Source organism: Stigmatopora nigra, chromosome 3 (assembly GCF_051989575.1).
Source record: "Stigmatopora nigra isolate UIUO_SnigA chromosome 3, RoL_Snig_1.1, whole genome shotgun sequence".
In the NCBI taxonomy this organism is placed as follows: domain Eukaryota; kingdom Metazoa; phylum Chordata; class Actinopteri; order Syngnathiformes; family Syngnathidae; genus Stigmatopora; species Stigmatopora nigra.
In genome coordinates, this window is record NC_135510.1 from 1410018 (window position 1) to 1431998 (window position 21981).

The following is a 21981-nucleotide window of genomic DNA, read 5'->3' on the forward strand; positions in this document are numbered from 1 at the left end:
AAGTTCAATTAAAACTATTGAAAGGAAGATTAATTAATTTCATTTTGTCCCTATTTGTTTCATTGCTGTCTTACTGTGAGAACATTTGAGTTGATTACCTAATAATATAATATGCAAGGAACATGTGTTCCACAACATGCATGTGACCCTGTTAAGATAGTATTTTTAGCATAGTAAGAGAATATTATTGCTATAACAATGCCCTAGATTGGACATCAGGTTGTCCCAAAAAATCAAGTGCAGGAATTTGGTGCTTTCACTTCTATTTTTCATATTATTAAATGATTTGCCTTGATTGAATCTCTCATCACGCTACTGCATGCGACTTTTTATCCAAATGACCAAGATGAAAATCTACATTACTACCAAATTTGCATCTCTGTAACTGTGATTGACAAATATTCTAAGCCTAAGTATTCTAAATACTCCAATTTCAGAATAATCCACCTACTAACTTGAATTGGTAACTTCTATTACAAAGGAATAGCCCAGAAAAGCCAAATCTGTCAATAGTAAGGCATATTGTCTATAAATGGTGAATATTCAGCACAGTTGCAATTCTCTCTATGAATAGCATTTTTGACTTTTTCATGACTGTTCTTTTAAGACACTACAGTAAAATTAGTGCAAAAAAATACCCAACATTGATTGATAACTGTTGTGATGTGCTGTGTTTTGCATTTACACCATTAAAGAAATTCCAGAAAACAGATGTGCTTTGTGATATGTGGCCAGAAAACATTCACAAAAGACTAGAAAGAATTTTCTGGCGTCTGAATGAAAAACTTGGAATACGTTTTTCGTTTACTGCTTAGACAAATGTAATTGTGAGCTTGTATTCACCTATACAAGTAATACATGCCAGGAATACTTGAAAATTAAATATTACTTTGCGGCGATGACAGTAGTAATCAAACCAGCTAGGTAGCTCATAGGTTCAGTATGGAGTTCTCTAACTTTCAACTTACTGTTAGGGTTGTTTGGTTCGTTCATCGCTTTCCCGTGCCTCCCCTTGTAAGGTTTGGTTGTGTGATTTGATTTCTAAGTCTTTGTTATTTTCTAAGATCCTGCTAAGTTATTAAAGTTTTGGTTTGAGCACCACCTCCCTCGTCCTCGCCTGCTTCCCTCTGATTGGGTCCCAATTCCTCGTTACCTCGCCCCATTGCCAAAGACGTAACACTTCCAATTTATGATGATCATTAAATGCCTGCTTTGGTAATTTTCAATACCTCATCATATAAATGCTATTTTGTGAATTACTGTATTCAAGTGGGTTCTTTTATGACGTTTCTGCATCATTTTCATGTTATACGGACCTCAAAGCAAACAACTCAAACCAAGGAGGTGTGCTTCAATATTTATTGAACTCAAAAACAGGAAATGAAAAGGAAGTAACAAAACATGTCAGTGGCATAATGTTGACAGGAGAGGGCGTTTACAAAAAATTCATTTTTTTTTGCATAATTATAACACACGTTTCAGAACCTCAAATACATTTTCCTATGACACAGAGACAACCCAAGAAGAGAGAAAATGTAGTTTCTAAATGATGACTTTTATCTACCAAGTACTCCAAGTATAACAACGACTCATCCAGGAGGTAAAAAAGAAATAAAATAAAAAATCTAGAGAACTGAAGGTCTCCTGGCCTCAGTTAAGTTCAGTTTTCATGATTCTACTATAAGAAAAGCACTGGCCAAAGCAGGCATCCATGGCAAAGTTCCAAGGCGAAAACCATTGCTGTCCAAAAAGAAAATAATGTCTTACATTTGCCAAAAAAATAATAATAATATCTTGATGATCCAACACATTTTTGAAATATCATTCTATGGACTGATGAGTCAAAAGTTGAACTTATTGGAAGTTGTCCGGCCCATTACATTTGGGGGGGAAATGCCACAGCATTCCGTGAAGAGAACACCACCAACGGTGAAGCATGGTTGTGGCAGGGTGATGGTCTGGGGCTGCTTTGCTTCCGCAGGATCTGGACGACTTGCTGTAATTGATGGAAGAATGAATTTAAGAGAGAGCCCTGCCCTCAGTTCATGCACTACAACTTTGGTGCTCTTAGAGCATGTAGCTTGACTGATCCAAAGCACACCAAATCTACTCTGAATGGCTAATAAAAACAAAGTTAAGATTTGAAGTGACTGCTCATGCTAGAAAACCCTCTAATATTGCAGAATTTAACATGAATCAGTCAGCATGAATAAGTACAGGTACCAATAGTGACCAAAGCCTGCTATTGCTTGAGTCTTCATAAAATATACAATGTAACTGGACAATATTCCAACAGTCATGAAATCACTAAATTTTTGCTTCCTGTGTGTTAAAAGATTGAAAATCTCATAAAGCACTAAATAATTGCACTAAAATGCATGCTTGCTTTCTTACATTTTCACCAAGCATTTAATGACAGCTGGAACTGGTTTGCCGGGTGTTCCAGGAACTAAATAGTATAAGAAAAAAATCAGTTTTCTGTACGCCTCAACTGAAGAAAAAGATCGGAGGTGTTCTCAAACTGTCAGTTCATTTATATATCAGGGTAAATTTAAAAAAAAATCTACTGAAGCGACCACCTAACTTTAACACAAATGTTGTGGTCCCAGCTGTTCTTTTAATACACATTTGATATTTGCGTTTATATTTGTAATCCTCATTGAAATTGCCTTTTAAGATGTAAAAAAAAAAGTTTTCATTTGTATTGTGGTGATTTTAATGTAATGTACGGAGTATGAATGTAATTTTATGGTCATTTATAGGGCTGCCAACCACTCCGGAATTTCAGGAGTTTTTTTTTCCGGAAATGCAATGCAAACTCGGGGACTCTGGACAACACCCCTAAACCTCTGGAATTCCAAAAAATGTTCACTTATTTTTTTTATTTTTTTTTTTTTTGCAACCATTTTAGAAAAGTACTGAATTTCCAATTTCAATGCTTCGAAATTCACACCATTGCGACGGATTCAGCTATCTTGATACAACAGCACTGTAAACCGTAAGTATTCGGTAATTCGAGTGCATTGTGACCCGTCTAAGTTACAAGTTCTGACAAATGATTTGTCTTGTGCGACTTCAGCGTGGCAGCTGATACAGAATCGATTGCATAGGTAACCTTTTCGTCTGCTTATTTTTCTTCATAAGGCAAGTAAGTATTATTAAGGCTGACTAAACCCCCAGTCTTTTGTTTGGAAACAAATCCTATCATTTCCAGTGTTGTTCTAAAGTAAGTAGGAGTACAAAGCACTGGTAAGTCTTATCAATATGCCTGCTTGGGTTAAGTGCAAAATGGATGGCAATTTGGATGGAACTTCTAATAAGAAACCCAAACACTCAGAAGTTTATTGGTTCATATTTGTCAAAATGTCCGATGTAGAAACTGTCTCCAAAAGCACTGACATTTGCACTTTGCACAACAAGTGCGACGTCAACGTAACACATTAAAGTCTGTAAAACACACGGTGAAGGACCCAAACACATTGATAAACTTATTATACTGTACTTTTTCAATAATTTGCAAAAACACAACTTCAATTAATGTAAAAACTGATAATTACAGTTTGATTTAAATGGTCCTTCGCTTATCTTTTTTTCCAATTTGTATCAATTTTGCGTGAATTGTATTCACTCTAGAAATACCCCTGAAATTGGATCAGGGTACTTAACTCAATAACTGAAATGTCAACCAGTTGTGTTAAATAGCTAGTAACTAGTTAATATCTCAAAATGTGATTAATTGAATTTAAGGTACAACTTGTTTTTGTCAATCCCACACAAGCAATATGTCCTTTGAAGTTTAACAAAACTATGCTAATATTTATTTTATACCTTTATAATAAAACTATGTTAAAAAGTCGCTGTTATTCATTCTTTTCTGTGCCACTTGTGCATTGCATTTACCTTTAAAAAAAAATATATATTTTGCCAAAACGAAAAGGAATAAAATTAATTTAAAAAAAAACAACAAAAAGTTTATTGTAAAAACCAAGAAAAATAATTAAAAAAAAAACAAATTCAATAATTTAATAACTTAAAAAAACGAAGAAAAAAAATTCAAAAAGGCAACTCCCCAAAAAGTTTAAAAATTAATTAATTGGAAAAAACCGTGCCAAAAATATTTCATTTGAAATACAAAGATAAAATAATTATTAAAAAAAAACAACCCGAGGGAAAAACAAGTAAAACTTAGAAGAAAACATGAATTCAAAACAATCCCTGAAAAATAATTAATTTGAAAAACAAATGTTTAAAAAAATAAAGAATGAAAAAAAAAACCCTCCCCCAAAAAGTTAGGGCTTTTTTAATTTCTATTTTTAAGGTGAATGCAATAAGCTTCCGTAGTAAGATGTGCTGTAGTAGAGGAAGTATAGTTATTAGGTTAGTCTGTCAGTTGTTCTGACGTAATTTGTGAACAATGTTGTAGCACCGCCCACCGGAGTCTGTCAACCAATAAGAAGTCCCTTATGGATAATCTACATGTATAAAAGGCGAAGATGCCTAGTTGTCACTTAAGGGGGAAAAAGGCAAGAGAGTAGTAGTAAAAAAAAAAAAAAAACAAATAAATAAACAAATAAAAAACCTTTTGACTCGACAAGTGTTTAGCTGACAGAGAGGGAGCGAGAGAGGCGTGAGACGGTCACAGAAATGACGGAGCGCTCAAAGCCGACGGAAATCACGTCAAAAGACAAAAAAGACACGGGAGACACCAATTTGGTTCTTAATGGACACTTTGACGGAGTGCTCAAAAGGCCACCTGTTGCTTCTCAGGGTCCGGCCGCAGAGCCTGGGTTGCGCCGTTCGGTGCCCTCGGTGGCAGAGAGCTGGAAAGAGGATCACACCAGGAGCGTGGAGGACAACGAAATCAGCCTCCCGTCCCTGGCAGAAGCTTACACCACTATCCTACGCGGGCTCGGGGAAGACCCGCAGCGGCAGGGGCTCCTTAAAACTCCATGGAGAGCTGCCACGGCCATGCAGTTCTTCACCAAGGGCTACCAGGAGACTATCATAGGTGAGTCTCAAAGTAACGCTTCTCACGGGGGACATTCGGGTAAGCGCTGCTGTGCTCCAACCAACAGGTGGGACCAATCTGTCCTTTTTCTTCCACTGAATTTTCCACTAAAACGGGGCTTTTTTTAAAACAGGATTTAACTCGCGCTATGTTTCACTTTGGTTGAGAGCATATCTCATTGGAGATCGGTAAATAAATACAGTCTTAACTCTACTTACGAAATAAATTGGTTCCAGAACTTTTTTTCGTCCTAAAAAACAAACAAAAACTACCAATTAAACCCTTTTAAAAAGATCAAATTATCCCATTATTTGTATGAAATATGTGAGAAACAGATATAAATGCCTACATTACCATTTGCATATCAACCCAACCTGAAAATTGAATGTCTAGTCATTTGTAAGAAGAGATGTGACTAAATAAGTACATTACCTCTACTTACGAAATTAATTGGTTCCAGAACTTTTTTTCGTAAGTCCTAACCCCCTCCCCAAAAAACAACGTGAACTAAACCCTTTAAAAAGGATCTAAGTGTCCCACTTTTGTATGAAAGATGTGAGAAACCGACATAAATGACTACCATTACCATTTGTATACCAACTCAAACTGATAATATCATATCTAGAGGCATTTGTTAGAAGAGGTATGGCTGTAAATGATCATTCTTTTCAAATGAAAAATCTACTTGAACTTTGCATTGCAATGTGTACTTCTAGTACTATTCTATTCTTTAAAATTTAGCTACTAATGTTTGTTTGGGGAATGATCTAGCTTGGAATATCCGTCTCTCTCATTCCCGATGAAACCATTTTTAAAATTTGACAAATTGAAAGGATGTTCCATTATTTGATGTTCATTCAAAGTGGTCGTCTGGGAGATATTCCTTTTCATTCCTACCTTGGACTTGTTCAATACCAGTGGCAGCGATATTTGTCAAAGAACGCTCTGGAAAATGAATGAAATTCATTCATTGCAGTCATCCAATTGAAAATAAATCACTATCAATGGCAGTAATTGAGTGAATGTGGATTTGTTTCAGCCTGTATGCAGGAGGGTAGGTTAAAGGCAAAGAGAAAAGGCATAAGTAAGAAGTGAACATGCACAGTCATTAGCACCTGCAATTTTCATAATAGCACTCTGGAATGTGAACTTGTGTTTGACAGAAGTCCATTTGCTGGATCGTATTCCTGTATAGGCACAATCCGCCCAGTTCGCCTCACCATGGTATATTCAGTGAAGTCAGAAATATGCTCTATTTGCCCAACTCTTTTGGAACTCATCTGGAGGTGGTTTGACTAAGCACTTTTGTTTTATGAGCTCAAGGACCAAATTTGAAAGAAAAAATGCGTAAACTAAGGGAGAATCTGAGACATTTGAGACAAAACACGACGGTGGCCTGAACCAAGTTGTTTTTGATTGCCATTACTAGAAGTTTAACTCTGAAAATAATAACAATGGTATGCATACAGCATGTGTTGCACCCCAAGCACTGCCTTCTTCTCATTGGTTGTTTGAAATGCCTCCCCCTTGAATTTTGGGAAAGCAGAGAACACACAGAAAACAGTTGAGTACAGAAAGCAGTGTTTTTTTAAAGAGTTAAATCAAACAGTTTGATCAGTGTACATGGTATTGTGTGTTTGTGCATGTGCATGCTCAGGTCATGTGGCAGAAATCCTCTTGTTGACAAGCACATGACCAAAAGCTTTGCAGAGATTTAACAGAACTTATGAGCTTATTTATATGGATTGATCAAAATTTTTACTCAACTTGTGACCACAGTTTGATCCGGGAATATGGTCCTGGCTGTACTAAATTCTCAAACAATGATGACCTTACGTGCCAATATCCACTTTAGAGACTATAATTTAGCAACATTATGTTCACATGCTAACAGGATACCAACTAGGGCTACAAATTAAAGTCCACCAATCATGACGGCAAAGCCAATCAAATTTGTATTTCCATAAGCCTTAAGGTGAAAAAAATAAAATAAAAAATAAAACACCCACTGTTCTACCGACCACTGCTTGGCTGAGAATCCTTGATACACATGCATGGTGGTGGTAATATTTGTCATCCGTACATGCACAGTAGTGTTCCTCCATACTGTAAGCAGATGCCCTAATGGTTAACAATATCATTACTAACCGGGCGTGTCAGTCTATACGTACTGTTCAGTTTGCTGCTAGCCCCACGGTCAAATTGGATTAGATGTCCATTACCATCAATGAATGTGTAACATGTTCACTCAGTGACGACCTTTTCCAATTCAAATGGATTTGATTTCTATAACCGTCCATTGCAGTGGATGAGTTTACCAACAAAATAAACCAGGGGTATAAAGATATTGCTTTTTAATAGTTATTTTTTTTTACTATAGACCCACACACACGCACAAGGGAGCCTGGTGGAGCGTGTGGTTAGCGCGTCGAACTCACAGGTCCTGGGTTCAAATACAGGTCATGTCCATCTGTGTGGAGTTTGCATGGTCTCCCCGGGCCTGCGTGGGTTTCCTCCGGGGACTCTGGTTTCCTTACATATTCCAAAAACATGGTAGGCGGATTGGAAAAAATCTAAAATTATTCTAAAATTGTATGGATGTGAGTGTGTAAGGTTGTCCGTCTCCTTATGCCCTATGATCGTCTGGCCACCGATTCAGGGTGTCATCCGCCCCTGGCCCGGAGACCACTGGGATTGGCCCCAGCACCCACCTCGACCCCAATGAGGATAAAGCGGTTTAGAAAATGACATGAGACATACACACACACACACACAAATCAGTGCATGTTGCTGAAACTTCTGAAAACGTGAGCCTGATTTTTTGCTTTTCTTTGGGGGTATTGGGGCTGACCATTAATTTGACTTCGCTTGTAGGTCTGAGTAGAGGGCAATGCAGACTTATTGTTCCCTGTAGGTCACAAGTTAGCCAATAGTAAACACCCTTCAAATGTTTAATAATATCACACTACTAATGCTTGTGCAGCATGCAGCCTTTGGAAGGAAAAGTGTGGGCACCCCAGCTTTAGACCACCCCTTTTATTTTGTTGCTTTGCCTAAGTGGACAAGTATTGCAGATTCACCACATTGTGGTTTGAATTTAATTTTATTTGACCGGAGGTCGTTGATGGGCAGGATTCTGTAAGTGTCTGCGCCCCGTCTGTGTCGCTAAATTCATGCTTGGCTGGTTGACGTCACTAAGTGACGTCACTAGATGACTAATGTCGCGATATTTTCCGCAACCACAGCTGCGTCACTACGGTATAAAATCAAAAAAACAGATTGACCGCCTCCGGTCGATTATGCTTACTATGTTACCTTTATTTAGCGTATTTTTTATATGTCGTTTTAAGACAAGTTGAGGGTCAAATGTGAATCCTTGGTATTCAAATTCTTGGACTACATTGATTGTTTTTCATTGAACAAAACGTTGAGGCCTTTGTTATCCGTCACTTATTTTGAGAAGTACAGACAGACAGTCTTTGATGTGTTTAAGTGTACTTGGTATTTTTCAAGCCTGTTATTTATGCTCTTAATTGCATCGGAGAGTCACTGCGTAGCATGTTTTTGACTTTTGCGTAAACATAGAGAACGGTATAGTAATCGTCATACATTTGGCAGGTGACAGTTGAAGGACAACAGCTTGGCAGATCATTTATGTAAAGACTGAAGAGCAGCGAGTGGTCCTAACACTGACCCTTGCAGTACTCCCAGACTGTTATTCTGCGAAATAGATTGTGTTTTGTATCCCGACGCACTGTGATCTTAAAGATAAGTGTGATTCAACCCAATTTGGTGGGTTTGGTAAGAAATTAAAATGAGACAATTCAGTCAGCATTGGTTGATGGTGTCAAATGCCTTAGATAATGGATATAGTATATCTATCGCCTGTGTCCGATTTCGGATCTCCTTTTTTGGTACTGTCATATGCTCTGTCTGATATGTTTTTTGAGCACATGAGTATCTATTTTGAGGGAGCTTTCTTGAGAAATGGATGAGTTTTTGGTCTGATAGATCTGCAATCATATTGAATATGGGTCCTCTCATACTCATAAGGAAAAGAGCAGATCTATGCATGTTTCGGAAGAAGCACTTAGTCTAGTAGGACTTGTGATTAGTTGCGTAAAGTTACATTTAGTTAGGTGATTTCAACTGTCTCTGATTTAATTTATTGAGCCAGTTAATATTTAAATCTCTAAGCAAGTTAACTTCCTTCTCGTGTAATGATTCCATTCAAGATGGCACATATGGATGCAATAACTTCAATGCTGATGAAGATAATGCTTTTTTTTGTGTAGCATTCCCCAAGTATGGCCCAAAGCTCCGTTCCGTAAAGAATGTATTAGAGGGGGATGGAGGTCTACATATGCCAATCTAAGTAATTGACATCTGTGGGATAGTGACCCTCTTAGCCTAACCCTTTTTCTACTTGCAGTTTCATGCATGTCAAGTCTAATTTGTGCGCAATAAGCCATACCCTTGATTCAGTCATAATTTTTTTAGCGACAAATCCAGCGTTTATGCAAAAAAATATGGTTAATTTAAAGTTTGTTACGTAGTGTCATAAAAGTGTAGCTAACTGAACTTTTTGCCGTCAAGTCTCTCTACCGTCCGCCTCGAAGGTAAGAACTCCATAACAATATTCTATAGAATAATGTCACATTTTATTGCAGATCATAACCACTAGATAGATAATTTGTACTTTGTGAACATAGTTGGTGAATTATCTCTCTCATCTCATTTTCTGAACTGCATCATCCGCATTAGGGTCTCGGGGGTGCTGGAACCTATCCTAGCTGATTTCGGGCCAGAGGCCGGGGACACCCTGAATCGGTGGCCAGCCGATCGCAGGGCACAAGGAGACGGACAACCATTCATCCTCACACTAGTACCTCGGGGAAATGTAGTGTCTTGTCAGCCTACCATGTATGTGTTTGTAATGTGGGAGGAAAACCATGCAGGCCCGGGGAGAATATGCAAACTCCACACAGGTGGAATGACCTGGATTCGAACCCAGGTCCTCAACAATTTTTAAGTGTTTTTTCCAGTTGCTGGGAATGTATTAATTGGTATTATGTTATTTTATATGGGAAAACGATTTGAGAAAAGAGTAAATTGACATACGAGCATGGGCTCAGATCGTATGAAGATTGTATCTTAAGGTGTTACTGTATTGAATTATGTAAATCCTTTGCCTGATCACATCATAGATTGAAAGGTTCTGAACTCATGTTTTTTTTTATATATTAATACATATATGAAGACAAATCTATTTTTTATTTCTAAAACAAGCTATGCCATTTGTGGTACTAAGGTTATAAGATTGCTGTAATTCTTAAACTGATTCGGTGGAAGAGAAGCTGACCAGTTGGGCAAGCTGTGCCATCGGTAGTGTATTACAATATTGTTCTAAGTAAGAAGATATCATTTGTATGATGCCATGAAACTAAAAGGATCTTTGGAAAATGAATTGTGTGTCCATCGATGTATAAAAATAAAAACAGCTTGTTCAGGAGGGATGCTGTTAAATATATGAAGAGAGAATGGATAAAAATGTCATTACCTGTTGTCCAATCTTCCCCTGCCTATCTTTCATCTAAGATGATAAGATGACATCCCTCACAGCTTCTCACCAGCTTTGGTTCTCACCAGTCTGGTGTGGGATAAGTGTGTGCGTGTTTGCTTATTAATTGCCAAATGATCTTGATTCTAACAGAGCAAGTGTTGCCTCCAAAAGTCTTTTGTGTTTAGTACTCATGCCTCGAAAACATGCAACATATACAGGTTTTAGTTGAATTGTGATTAACTTGGTACCAACTAGGTTTTATTAGTGGTAACTTGCTCTGTTTCTCCACAAGAAAACCCTAAACACAATTACCACTTTAATACTGTGTGAACCCGTTGGCAGCCCTTGCCTTCAAGATTGGTTTTCTGCAAAGGTGCTGGAACCTGAACTAAAAACCTCCAACAAATGTATAGCTGTGGCTATGCTAATGCCATGCTTGTCAAAAAAGCAGATCTGTGTAGAAAAAAATAATATTTTATTGTTACTTTGACATCAAAGTGAGATGAATCATTACAGCAATTGAATTGAATGCTTTTATTATCATTAGACACGTGATTTAAAGCTTCAGCACAAAGTACATAAATAACAACCACAAACATACAAATAAATAAAAAAATAAATGAACAAATATGTAGCCAACAACATAAACAAATAGGGAAGTGCACAAATAACAACATCTAAATAATCAAACAGATAAATTATCAATAAATAATGCTACAAATATATAATCAATAAATAGGTAAAAAATAAATAAGTAGTCAACATAATAAATAAGTAGTAGTCTGATTCCTCCATACAGAAAGACACACCTTTTTTTGTCAAGAAAATTCAGTCATTCATTTTTCATACTATTTATCCTAACAAGCGTCACACCCTGAATTGGTTGCCAGCCAATCACATGACATAAATAGACCAGGAATCTTTCACGCACACAATCAAACAATCTGCATGCTTTTTTAGATGTGGGAGTAACCTGGATCAATCAGAGATAACCCACACAGGCAATGGGATAACATGCATACTCCATAAGAGAAGCGGGGTTGCTGGAGCCAATCCCAGCTGTCTTTGGGTCAGAGTGCGGAGGACACCCTGAACTGGTGGCCAGCCAGCCGATCCAGCACGGACACTTTAACCAATGAGATTTCTACAGAAAACAAGAAGCACCTGACTGCAATCCACTGATTTCACTTAGGACAACAGATTGGTGAAATGGTGTCGTCTTTAAGGGTTGGAATGAAAACCTGCACCCCCTTTATGGAATAGTTTGCCCTGCCCTGTTCTACAAGAAGCTTTCCATTTGTTTGTATGTTTTGCTTTTACCTAGGTGCATGTTTACCTCATCATCTTGCAATAAGCAGCAGCAACAAGTCGGTGACCCTCTCTCCTGCAGCTCTTTCACTGCCTCTAACTGATTGCCAGTCAGGAAATTAAAACATGGCCCGGTACGCCTCAGCAGCATCTGTGTCGTCACAAAACGATAAAAGCGCTTTATTGAAGACTGGTGACTAAATAAAAAAAGCAATAAAGCAATAGGATTGTAGAGAAGCAGCACCTTGATTACATACTCGAAAAAGTCGATGATAAAAAGAGTGGAAATCACTTACTTGAATAAAATCAATGGGTTCCAACAATGACTCACTGCCTAACAAGTTGGTCATTGGCCCGCAAGAAAACTCTAAAACCAATTGAAACCGTTCATATGCAAGCTCTCAAAGTATTGGACAGAAAACCAAAAACGTACCATCTCTGTCAGATATTAAAAAAAGATAAAAGACTGAACTAGGACAATACGGGTAAATATGCTGATGCCATCTTAGTTGACAAAATCTTCCATCACAGAGCTCCTCTTCCACTGCAAGAATTTGTAGAAAAAAATTACAACAGATCAGCAAGAGCTGGTTCTAGAGGTGACTGTTGTTCTCTACAGAAAGAATCCATTTAGCCAAGGCACCTTACCTGTTCGTGTCTCACATACCTGGAATTCAATACCAATCACAATACGTGAACTCCTGTCTCTGAACCTCTTTGCCAATCATCTTAAAGCCTGGCTGCTGGATGTGATCACAACACTGCCTAGACCTGTGCTATTTGTGTGTCTCATTGTTTCTATGCAGATTTATAGTCTTTTGTCCCGTATTGCGTTATTGATTTAATATTGTGTTTTAAATTTCAAGTCTTTTTCTTGAATCTGTATCCGTTTTTGCTACCACAACAAAGATGGTGCCGTTCCAGTTTTGTCCGTTTTGTGTTTTTGCTGTTTCTCTGTCTTAATGATTTTATTTGGTGATTCTTAATGATCACATTTAATTTGCTTTGTGCTTTTGGTTTGTTGTTCTGCGGCCTTTGCGACTGTACTGTCTAACTTGTAACTATGTGGGTTTTTTTTCTGTATCTGCAATCCCCACTTCTTGGTACTGTCACAATGAAATTTCCCGAATACGGAATGAATGAAGTTATCCAATCCAAATGTCTTTAACATCAAGCTGCTCAAGGGACTAAAGATGGGACTCAGCCTTTGGCTTATAATCTCACATATTTATACATGTATGTGTTCATTAAGATGAACATTGATATGTTCATTAAGATGTATTATCTCTCTCTCATTTTCTAAATCGCTTCATTCTCACTCGGGAGGCAGAGGGTGCTGAAGACCAGTGGCAGGGGGACACCCTGAATCAGTTGCCAACCAATCGCTGCGTACAAGGAGACAAACAACCATTCACACTCACACACATACCTAGGGGCAATTTAGAGTGACCAATCAGCCTACCAGGCATATCTTTGGAATGGGGGAGGAAACCAGAGTACCTGGTAAAAACCCACGCAGGCCCGGGGAGAACATGCAACTCCATACAGGTGGACCAAACTGTATTTGAACCCAGGTGTCCCACTGTGAGGCCGACGCGCCAACCGCTCATGCGCCTGGCCACCCTAATATGTATTGTCCCTTTTATTAAATAAATCAAACTCAATATGAAGTGTAAACTTGAAACTGCAGTAATGTAATGGTTACTACGTTTTTGTGTGCAGACGTTCTGAACGATGCTATCTTTGATGAGGACCACGACGAGATGGTGATTGTCAAAGACATAGATGTGTTCTCCATGTGCGAACATCACCTGGTGCCCATCATCGGCAGGGTGAGAGACGTCATCACTGTGCACACAAACACACATGACGTCAGGGAAAACCAGCATTGTGTCGCTGAAAGTGATCGTTTCCTGGCAGGAGCGCACTAATTTGACAACTGTCCCGATGGCTACTTTGATATTCACAAATCCTCACAAATCATTATGTACTTGAAAACAGATATGATCTTTTAAAAAATAGTATTAGATTAAATTTATTTATATTCTGTTTTTATCTGGCTTCAGCCTCTGGCCAACCTCTTTGACATCATTACTCTTACACTAAAACGGGATTGGTCATTGCTCTCATTTTAATGGGTACTCATTCATTCATGACCTCTTTTATCCCACCATCTTGCCTGCAGGTGCATGTCGATTACAACAACAAAAGGGGCCATTTCAAACCCCCCTCCCAACAGTGTAAACCTTTAGCGACACCGGAAAATAACACACTTAGAGCAAGTCTTTTCTGACTCTGTATGTTTGTGCCATCAGGTGGTTGTGTCTATAAAGCTTTTCACTGTCAGAAGTGTTGCCTCTAATCCTTTCTGTTCTGTGAGTGTGTTAGTGGCACATGAAAGGGAGTGATATGTAGCTGCCTTGCTTCTTCTTACCCTCCGCAACTACCGTATTTACTCACATATAAGCCGCATTTGTCGCTCAAAAAATGATGACTGAATCAAGGGTACGGCTTACATGCGCAAAAACTGCAAGGTGACAAAGACGCAAGACAAATTCAGCCAATACGGTGATTTATTTCAAAGCAGAGTAAATATAAACAGACAATACTTTTAGCGGATTAATTCATCAGCTCCCTTAACATGTATTCCAGGGAAATGACACTGCTTGGCATTCTCCTCGGCGCTACAGTCAACTTTTAGACAAACATTGAAAACTCAGCTGAAAAAACGTTTGCGGTACTCCATGCAAAAGAACTACAACTCTAACTACAACGATAGGACCCCAAGCTGTCTGCCTAAGTGCCTAAAAATCATAACCTGAAAACTTAAGTACCCTGAGCTGCCCACTTTGGAGCATGAACAAAAACAAATATTTTAACCTGGCTTTTGATGAAAACAACGGAAAACATTGGAAATATATACTATTGTGAAATTGGAATTTCTGTCATTAAAAATCAAGATAGGCTTGTTTCTTTTTTCAAATTAAATAATTTGATATTGTGCTTTTACAAAGACAGGCATATTAACTTCTTTATGATACTGACGCTAATAATGTGCTTTTGATTCATACAGTATCTCAGAAATACCATGTGCGATCATTTTTCTTAAGATTTTCCCTTGAAAGTAACACATTTGTACTCCCTATTCAAACCACGAATAGGGAGGTGAAAATTGTAAATCAGAAGGCGACTTATATGCGAGAAATTGTTGTTTCTGAGAAAAATGATTTCCACATCCTAAGTGAATGCCAGGCCTTTGTTGTCCAACATTTGAAATTGTAGTCTTTTGACAACCAAAAATGTGATGTCCACACGTGGATGCCAGGTGCTGGGAGGTTAAGACAAAGTAATGGATTTGGTCATGAGTTGGAGTAATAGCAAGACTATGGTAAGTTTTGTTGTTGAGGATAACGTTTTCTAAATATATGTTACGGTAAACAATGCCTGTTTGTCTGGTTGTTCATTTTATTGTTTAAATTGACTACTAAATTGTATCATTTATCATTTATCATACCCCCTCCCTCCCCAGTAAACACACACAGATGCACACAGGTGTAACAGAGATGCAGAAAATAGAAATTGTAGCTTTCCACATGCTTGATGTCACTATCAGGCTTCTGCAGGAGGGACGGCTAGAAAAAGAGGAAAGACAAGGAAAAGAGATCTTTGCACGCTTGCCCTTTCTCTCATCTCGTCAACAAATTGCGTCTGACATTTGGGTGGAGCATGTGTGTGTGTGTGTGTGTGTGTGTGTGTGTGTGTGTGTGTGTGTTTTAGAACTAAAGCCTGCAGCGCTTTAATGCAGTGGTTCTCCAGCTGATGACGTTCAGACTCATTCTTCCTTGCTTGGCCGACTTCTCTGACATCACCATCTTTTTATTCCATATGTGGACATTTTTCTCAAACTACTACTTTTCAAGAAAACAAAGAATGGCATGATTGCTGTCATTACCCAACAATACAAGATGATTAATTATTCAGTGGATATACGGCAGAAAACTCAAAGACAGTCATTTGTTTACATAGAGAAAAAGCAAAAGTGCACCGGGAGCAAAGACCATACCTATCTACCTCGGCCAATTTCTCCACTTATTAATGATTACAGTGCCCCTTATTACCATGTTTACTCGCATATAAGCCAGCACCGTGTATAAGCCGCACCCTTAAAATTGCCTTAAAATTGTTGAATTTTATAATTTATCCCGTAATAAGACACCCCTGATTCACAATTGTCACCTCCATTCATGGGTTTAATCTCTTTGAACCAAAAACCTTAAGAAAAAAAATCATTGCACATGGTATTTCTGAGATACTGTATGAATCAAAAGCACATTATTAATGTCACTATCATAAGTAAGTTAGTAATTCATCCAGTATGTAATGGTTGTTTTCTTACTGCAAAACAGAAAATAACCAACAAAGGATAAATGTTACTTTGGCAACATCTCCTGGTGAAGAAGAGCAAGTCTTGTGCGTATGTAAGGCGTACTCTTGATTCAGTCATCCATTTTTTAGTTCCAAATACGGCTTATATGCGAGAAAATACGTTAAGCGATAAAAAGCCGTACAAATGCAACGCGGCACATAATTACTCACATAGGGTGCATGTAAAAGTATAACTTTTCTCCAGAATGGAGGGCTTTCTGACGTGTGAAAGGTGAATAAGCGTGCGCATTTCATGCTTAAAGCAAGACAATGCTATTGGCAGTCGGCAATGACGTTTTCGTCTGGTACAAGTGACCGACATGATCTGGATTAGAGAAGAAATTAGTAAAACGAAATCAGTTTTACAAAAACCCCTACTTCAAAAAAATCCCATACAAAAGTTGTTATATGGCGTACACAATTTGAAATGATCAAAGAATTTATAAAATACGGGAAGTATACGTTGACAGATTTGAAAGACCGCTTTCAAGGGTTAATCAAATAAATAAAAATAAATGTCTGTTTGCAATGTCAGGTGCCAATAGTCCATTTTTTTATTTATAGGATAAATAACATGACAAACTCAAACCACAGTTTCAATATGTGTAAGACAAATTTGTTATTCATTAGAGGTACGCCTCAGCAAAAATCAAAGTGGATGCTTTTTATATGTCAAAAGTTGCACCAAAACCATTGTGGAAGGATTCGATTTTGGACGTCAGGGAGCAAGAAACAAACCTAACTCAGAATGCATTGGATGTCTGGGGCTTTCATTGGCACTGAAAGATGACCATTAACCGCCAGCCCTCCCAATCTAAATGTATTAGCATCTATTGCCTTTTATGGCATGCATTAAGTTCAATACTAAAAAAATAATAATCTTAAGACTGTATTTGTTTTTATTCATTTAATTTGCATTAATCTATGCTTTTCATTTAATTTAACACATTTATGAATAGAAGATATTAAAAAGAACCCAATAAGGTGTAGCCCGGCAGATGAGTTGTTAGTGTGTTGGCCTCACAGTTGTGGGTTCAAGGGTTCGATACTCACTGTGTGGAGTTTGCATGTTCTCGTGAGTTTTTCTTCAGATGCTCCAATTTCCTCCCAAATCCCCAAAACATTCAGGCTAGGCTGGTTGAACACTCTAAATTGTCCCTATGTGTGAATGTTACTGTGAATGGTTGTCAGTCTGCCTTGCGATTGGCTGGCCATCAATTCAGGGCGTCCCCCACCTGGTGCCCAAATTCGGCTGGCATAGGCTCCAGAAACTACTGTGAACCCTTGTGAACCCTTGTAAGCGTTACAGAAAATGAATGAATGGAGTTCAATAAAGATTAATAATAATGACAAAATAATACTTATTATAATAATTCCTTTTTCTTTTCAAAATAACAAAAAACAGTTTTTAAAATCTTTTTTTTTTACTTTAAGAAAATTTCAAACTTGCCCTACAAAGGGTTAAAGGTCTTATATGTCAACTTTTGCATAGCACTGTCCTTGAAAGGGTTATCCAAGAATGTAATCATGAATAGTTAAGTGCTGTCGTTTTTTTGTTTGTTGCTTCAATCATCTCTTTCTTTCTAAATGCATTTGTTCTCATCCACAGGTCCACATCGGCTACCTCCCTAACAAGCGAGTTTTGGGCCTCAGTAAGCTGGCCAGGTGAGGACAGTGATATTGTTGTAATGTGTGTACGCGCCCGTGTGTGTGTTCAAGAGTATTAGTAAGTGGTTTTAGTGTTCTAAGCCTAAAGGTATTGGGGTCAGTGGGATCAGATCCTGCGCTTGTCCACACATATGGAATCTAATAATCCTCTTAAATACACAACCGTTGGACGTGATCAATTAAAATCTGTTCATTGCAAAATGACAGTAGTTTTTCAATCTAAAGATAATTAAGCATTTTTTTTTACAAACCGCATGAAATTTCATGTGGTGGGCAATTATTTCATTTTAAAACAATTTCCATTGCCATTTCACAATTGAAAATGAATGATACGTTTTGAACCTATTCTCAAGTTGCAATTCTCACACTACTGATAGGCTCATTAATGCAATTAATGCAATGCTAGCTGCTTCCTCCTCGTCTGCCTTCTCATTTTAATCCCCCTAATTGTCGAGTGTTCCATTAACTCTAGAGAGTTAGTTTTTATGCCCTTCAAGCAACTCGTCATTTTCTTCCACACTGACCACTACTCTTCATTTGCACTGGTGATTTTATTAGGAGGCATGATGATAAAAACAGAAGCAGCTGCTTTATCTACACTTTGAAAAACCCAACAAAAAAACACCATCACAACTCTGTGACGACGAATGCCGGTCAAAAGTACATAAGAGAGGAATTTGAAACAGTGGTTGTTGTGAGACAGCCAATGGAAGCCCAGTATAAAGTAGAGAGCTTCTAAAGTGATAATCAATGTATCTGCGACAATATTTTCAAGATAAAATAATAGATAAGTAGATGCATTTAATTTTGGTGGATATTATAACTTCAATCTTAGGGGTATGACTGTATATTAAATGGATTTAGTAACTGATTGAGGGTGAAAAACGTCCAATCCAGTTTCACAGGGTTAAGTTTGTTGTCAAAATAAATCCAAAACAATTAACCCCGCTCTTTATACTCTCCTCTTGATAGGATTGTGGAGATCTACAGTCGAAGACTACAAGGTAAGAAAAGTATTGTTACGCAAAAATGACATTCAGAGTTCACGTGTGAATTTTGTTTCCAGTTCAGGAGAGGTTGACCAAACAAATTGCTGTGGCTGTCACCGAGGCCCTGAAGCCCACCGGTGTCGGTGTCGTCATCGAAGCTACGTACGAACGCGCTTAATACCTTGTTGTGTTGTCATGCGCCATGTGCTAAACAAATTGCTGGTTTTCTGCAGTCACATGTGTATGGTGATGCGAGGTGTCCAAAAGATGAACAGCAAAACCATCACCAGCACCATGTTGGGAGTCTTCAGGGAAGACCCTAAAACTCGTGATGAGTTTCTCACTCTGGTGAGGAGTTGAAGTTCTTCCTTCGCCCGTTGCCAGCTTTTACCGCCATTTGCATTGGAAACAGTTCGTCAACACTTGTGTGCGTGTGCTGTGTGTTCATTTTACCAAAAGAAGACAAATCATAAGATTACAATTACAATCATTTCCAGACTATAACACACACCCGACAAGAAGCCGCACCGCCCAAATTTTATAAAATTAAAGAAAAAAAATCAATGTGACCATAAGATAATGTTGATGTAAAACAACGGGATATGATGAAATGTGTGAATTATCATAAAAATCTCTCAACCAAAGAAGTGTGCATCAAAAAACAGGGACTTATCTTCTCATTCATTTACACGTGTTCACTTAAACCTGTAAAAACAATAAAAATACAAACTTAAAAAAAAGGATAAAATTAAATAAAAGTTGTGGCCCAAAAAATACAGTAACCAAAGTAAGCAATTTACAAGAAACCTACATTTTACCATATTGGCCTGAATATAAGATGGTGTATTTTTTTTGCTTTGCAATAAGACTTAAAAGGGTCAGTCCTCTTAAATTCGAGGTCTATACATTATACCCATTCACAACGCTAGATGGCGCCAGATATCTTTAAAGGGAATGCAGACCACTTTGATTTTTAACGCAGTTATTACAATTTTGTTGTTTTATCACAGTAGGTCTGTTGATTTAAATTTAAAAAGCCAAAAGTAAATGCACTTTACATATTTAATTGTTCAGATATGGACATGATACAGTTTTGCATGATGTGTATGAGGCAAAAAAAACATACTTTATCTCGTGAATATGCGTTTGAGTTTGACTTATTTAAAAGAAAGAGAATATAAATTTTAATGAACATATGTAAATATGTAAGATTATAGCCAAAAACTAATTTCCATCTGAAGTCCCTTGTGCAGGTTGAAGATAAAATAATTTTCAATACAGGACAAAAGACTAAAAAGCAACATAGAAATTATGAGACATACATAAGTCACGTCCATTATAATAGATTGTTATAATAATTTTCTGTGTAAAAATTTAATTTGTTGCTCAAAAAGGTTTTTTTTTAATCGAGTCGTCTTATATTCGGGTCAATACGGAATAATACTTTTTACAGATAAACAGTTGATAACTACTTCACGATTCATCATTGACATCTAATCCATTTTAAGTGCGATAATTCACTGCCAGCCCTCCCATTCAAAATGGAACGTATACCCTTTTCCATCAATGACAGAAGCGGAGTTAAAGTACACTGGTCTGTGTCATCAAGAAGGTTCTGGTTTCGATTCCCTTGCCCAGAACTTTCTTCATGAAATTTGCATGTACTTTTCACCAGCTTGATCCACACCTTGAAATGTACTGAATGCTAGAAATACACGATATATACATCTATATGTAGTCTACAAATTGTTTTTCCTCTTATGGAAAATATTGTCTGTATGTGCCAACTTGAATGTGTCGCTGATTGTGACTTCAACTCAAAATCAAATTAATGTGTGTGTTTTCTTGTGCCAGCAAGTATCTGCTACGTGTTGAACTCTGTGTAGTATGTGAGTTTATACGTGTGTGGAGTTGTAAGTGTGACTCCTTTTGCGTGGCCTTGTGGAGAAGGAAGGCCAGTTGTATGGCTCCAACACTATTAATGTCACTTTATGTACTGTTTATTGGAACGTCTTCATCCGTAAGAGTACATACATGTAATAAGAGTAAACAATACATTTTCTTTCTATCAGACTCCTGTCATGTTTACCTAGTTTGGAATCCAATGCAGTCCGGACAAATGAACTGCGATAAACGTTCAATTGTGCTTTTATGTAATTGTCTGATTTTACAAAAAAATTGTTGACCAGACTTTTCACAAGATATTGGTAAATAAACATTCACGTGCAATGTCCAAGCAAATATTATGTAGCCAAAAGAGCTTCAAGGCTTATACAGTTACAGTAACAAATAGGTCTTAGAAGTCAGAAAAACCAGTGGACTGGTAGACCGAGTGGTTAGTGCGCCGGCCTCTCAGTGGGAGTTCTGGGTTCAAGTCCAGTTGTCGGCCACCTGTGTGGTGTTTGCATGTTCTCCCCGGGCCAGCGTGGGTTTCTTCCAGATACTCCACTTTCCTCCTTTATTCCAAAAACATGCATGGTTGGACACTAAATTGCCCCTGAGTGTGAAAGTGAGTGTGTCTGTCTCTTCGTGCTCTGCGATAGGCTGGCCACTGATTCTGAGTGTCCCTAGCCCCGTGCCCAAAAGTCAGCTGGGAGAGGCTCCGGCACCACCCGCGACCCTTGTGAGGATAAAGCGGTTAGGAAACTGATATGAGAGAAAATGTGTGTTCGTATGCATACCCGAAGATTTTGTTTTGCAATTGAACTATCTTCCACTAGATGGCTGAAAACACCCAGTTTATATTAGTACGCAAAAGTAAAAGAAATGTGCACTACTATACTGTAACTTTAATCCCAATGTACCCGTGCAGGAGACATACTACTTTTAACAAAGTTATTTTGTGTGCTGGTTATTCTTTTATACTCCATGTTGGCATCACTGAACAGTAGCTATCTTTAATAATGTAAAATAACTTAACGTTAATGGGAAGCCTTTAAGGCACAATGTATGTATAATTAAATTACATTAGTTACAGAGGCTCTAAAACTTGCATCCCAGGGCCCAATTGTAAAAGAACC

At 37.9% G+C, this 21981-nt stretch overlaps 1 protein-coding gene across 1 annotated transcript; it reads left to right on the forward strand.

Moving 5' to 3' along the window:
• The first annotated feature begins 4521 nt into the window (after window positions 1-4521).
• Window positions 4522-21029, forward strand: gch1 (GTP cyclohydrolase 1). The gene is made up of 6 exons (XM_077713846.1): window positions 4522-5008; window positions 13602-13711; window positions 17914-17969; window positions 18945-18976; window positions 19039-19123; window positions 19195-21029. The coding sequence occupies exons 1-6, from the start codon at window positions 4645-4647 to the stop codon at window positions 19319-19321; spliced, it is 774 nt and encodes a 257-aa protein (XP_077569972.1). The 5' UTR covers window positions 4522-4644; the 3' UTR covers window positions 19322-21029.
• Window positions 21030-21981: the final 952 nt, after the last annotated feature.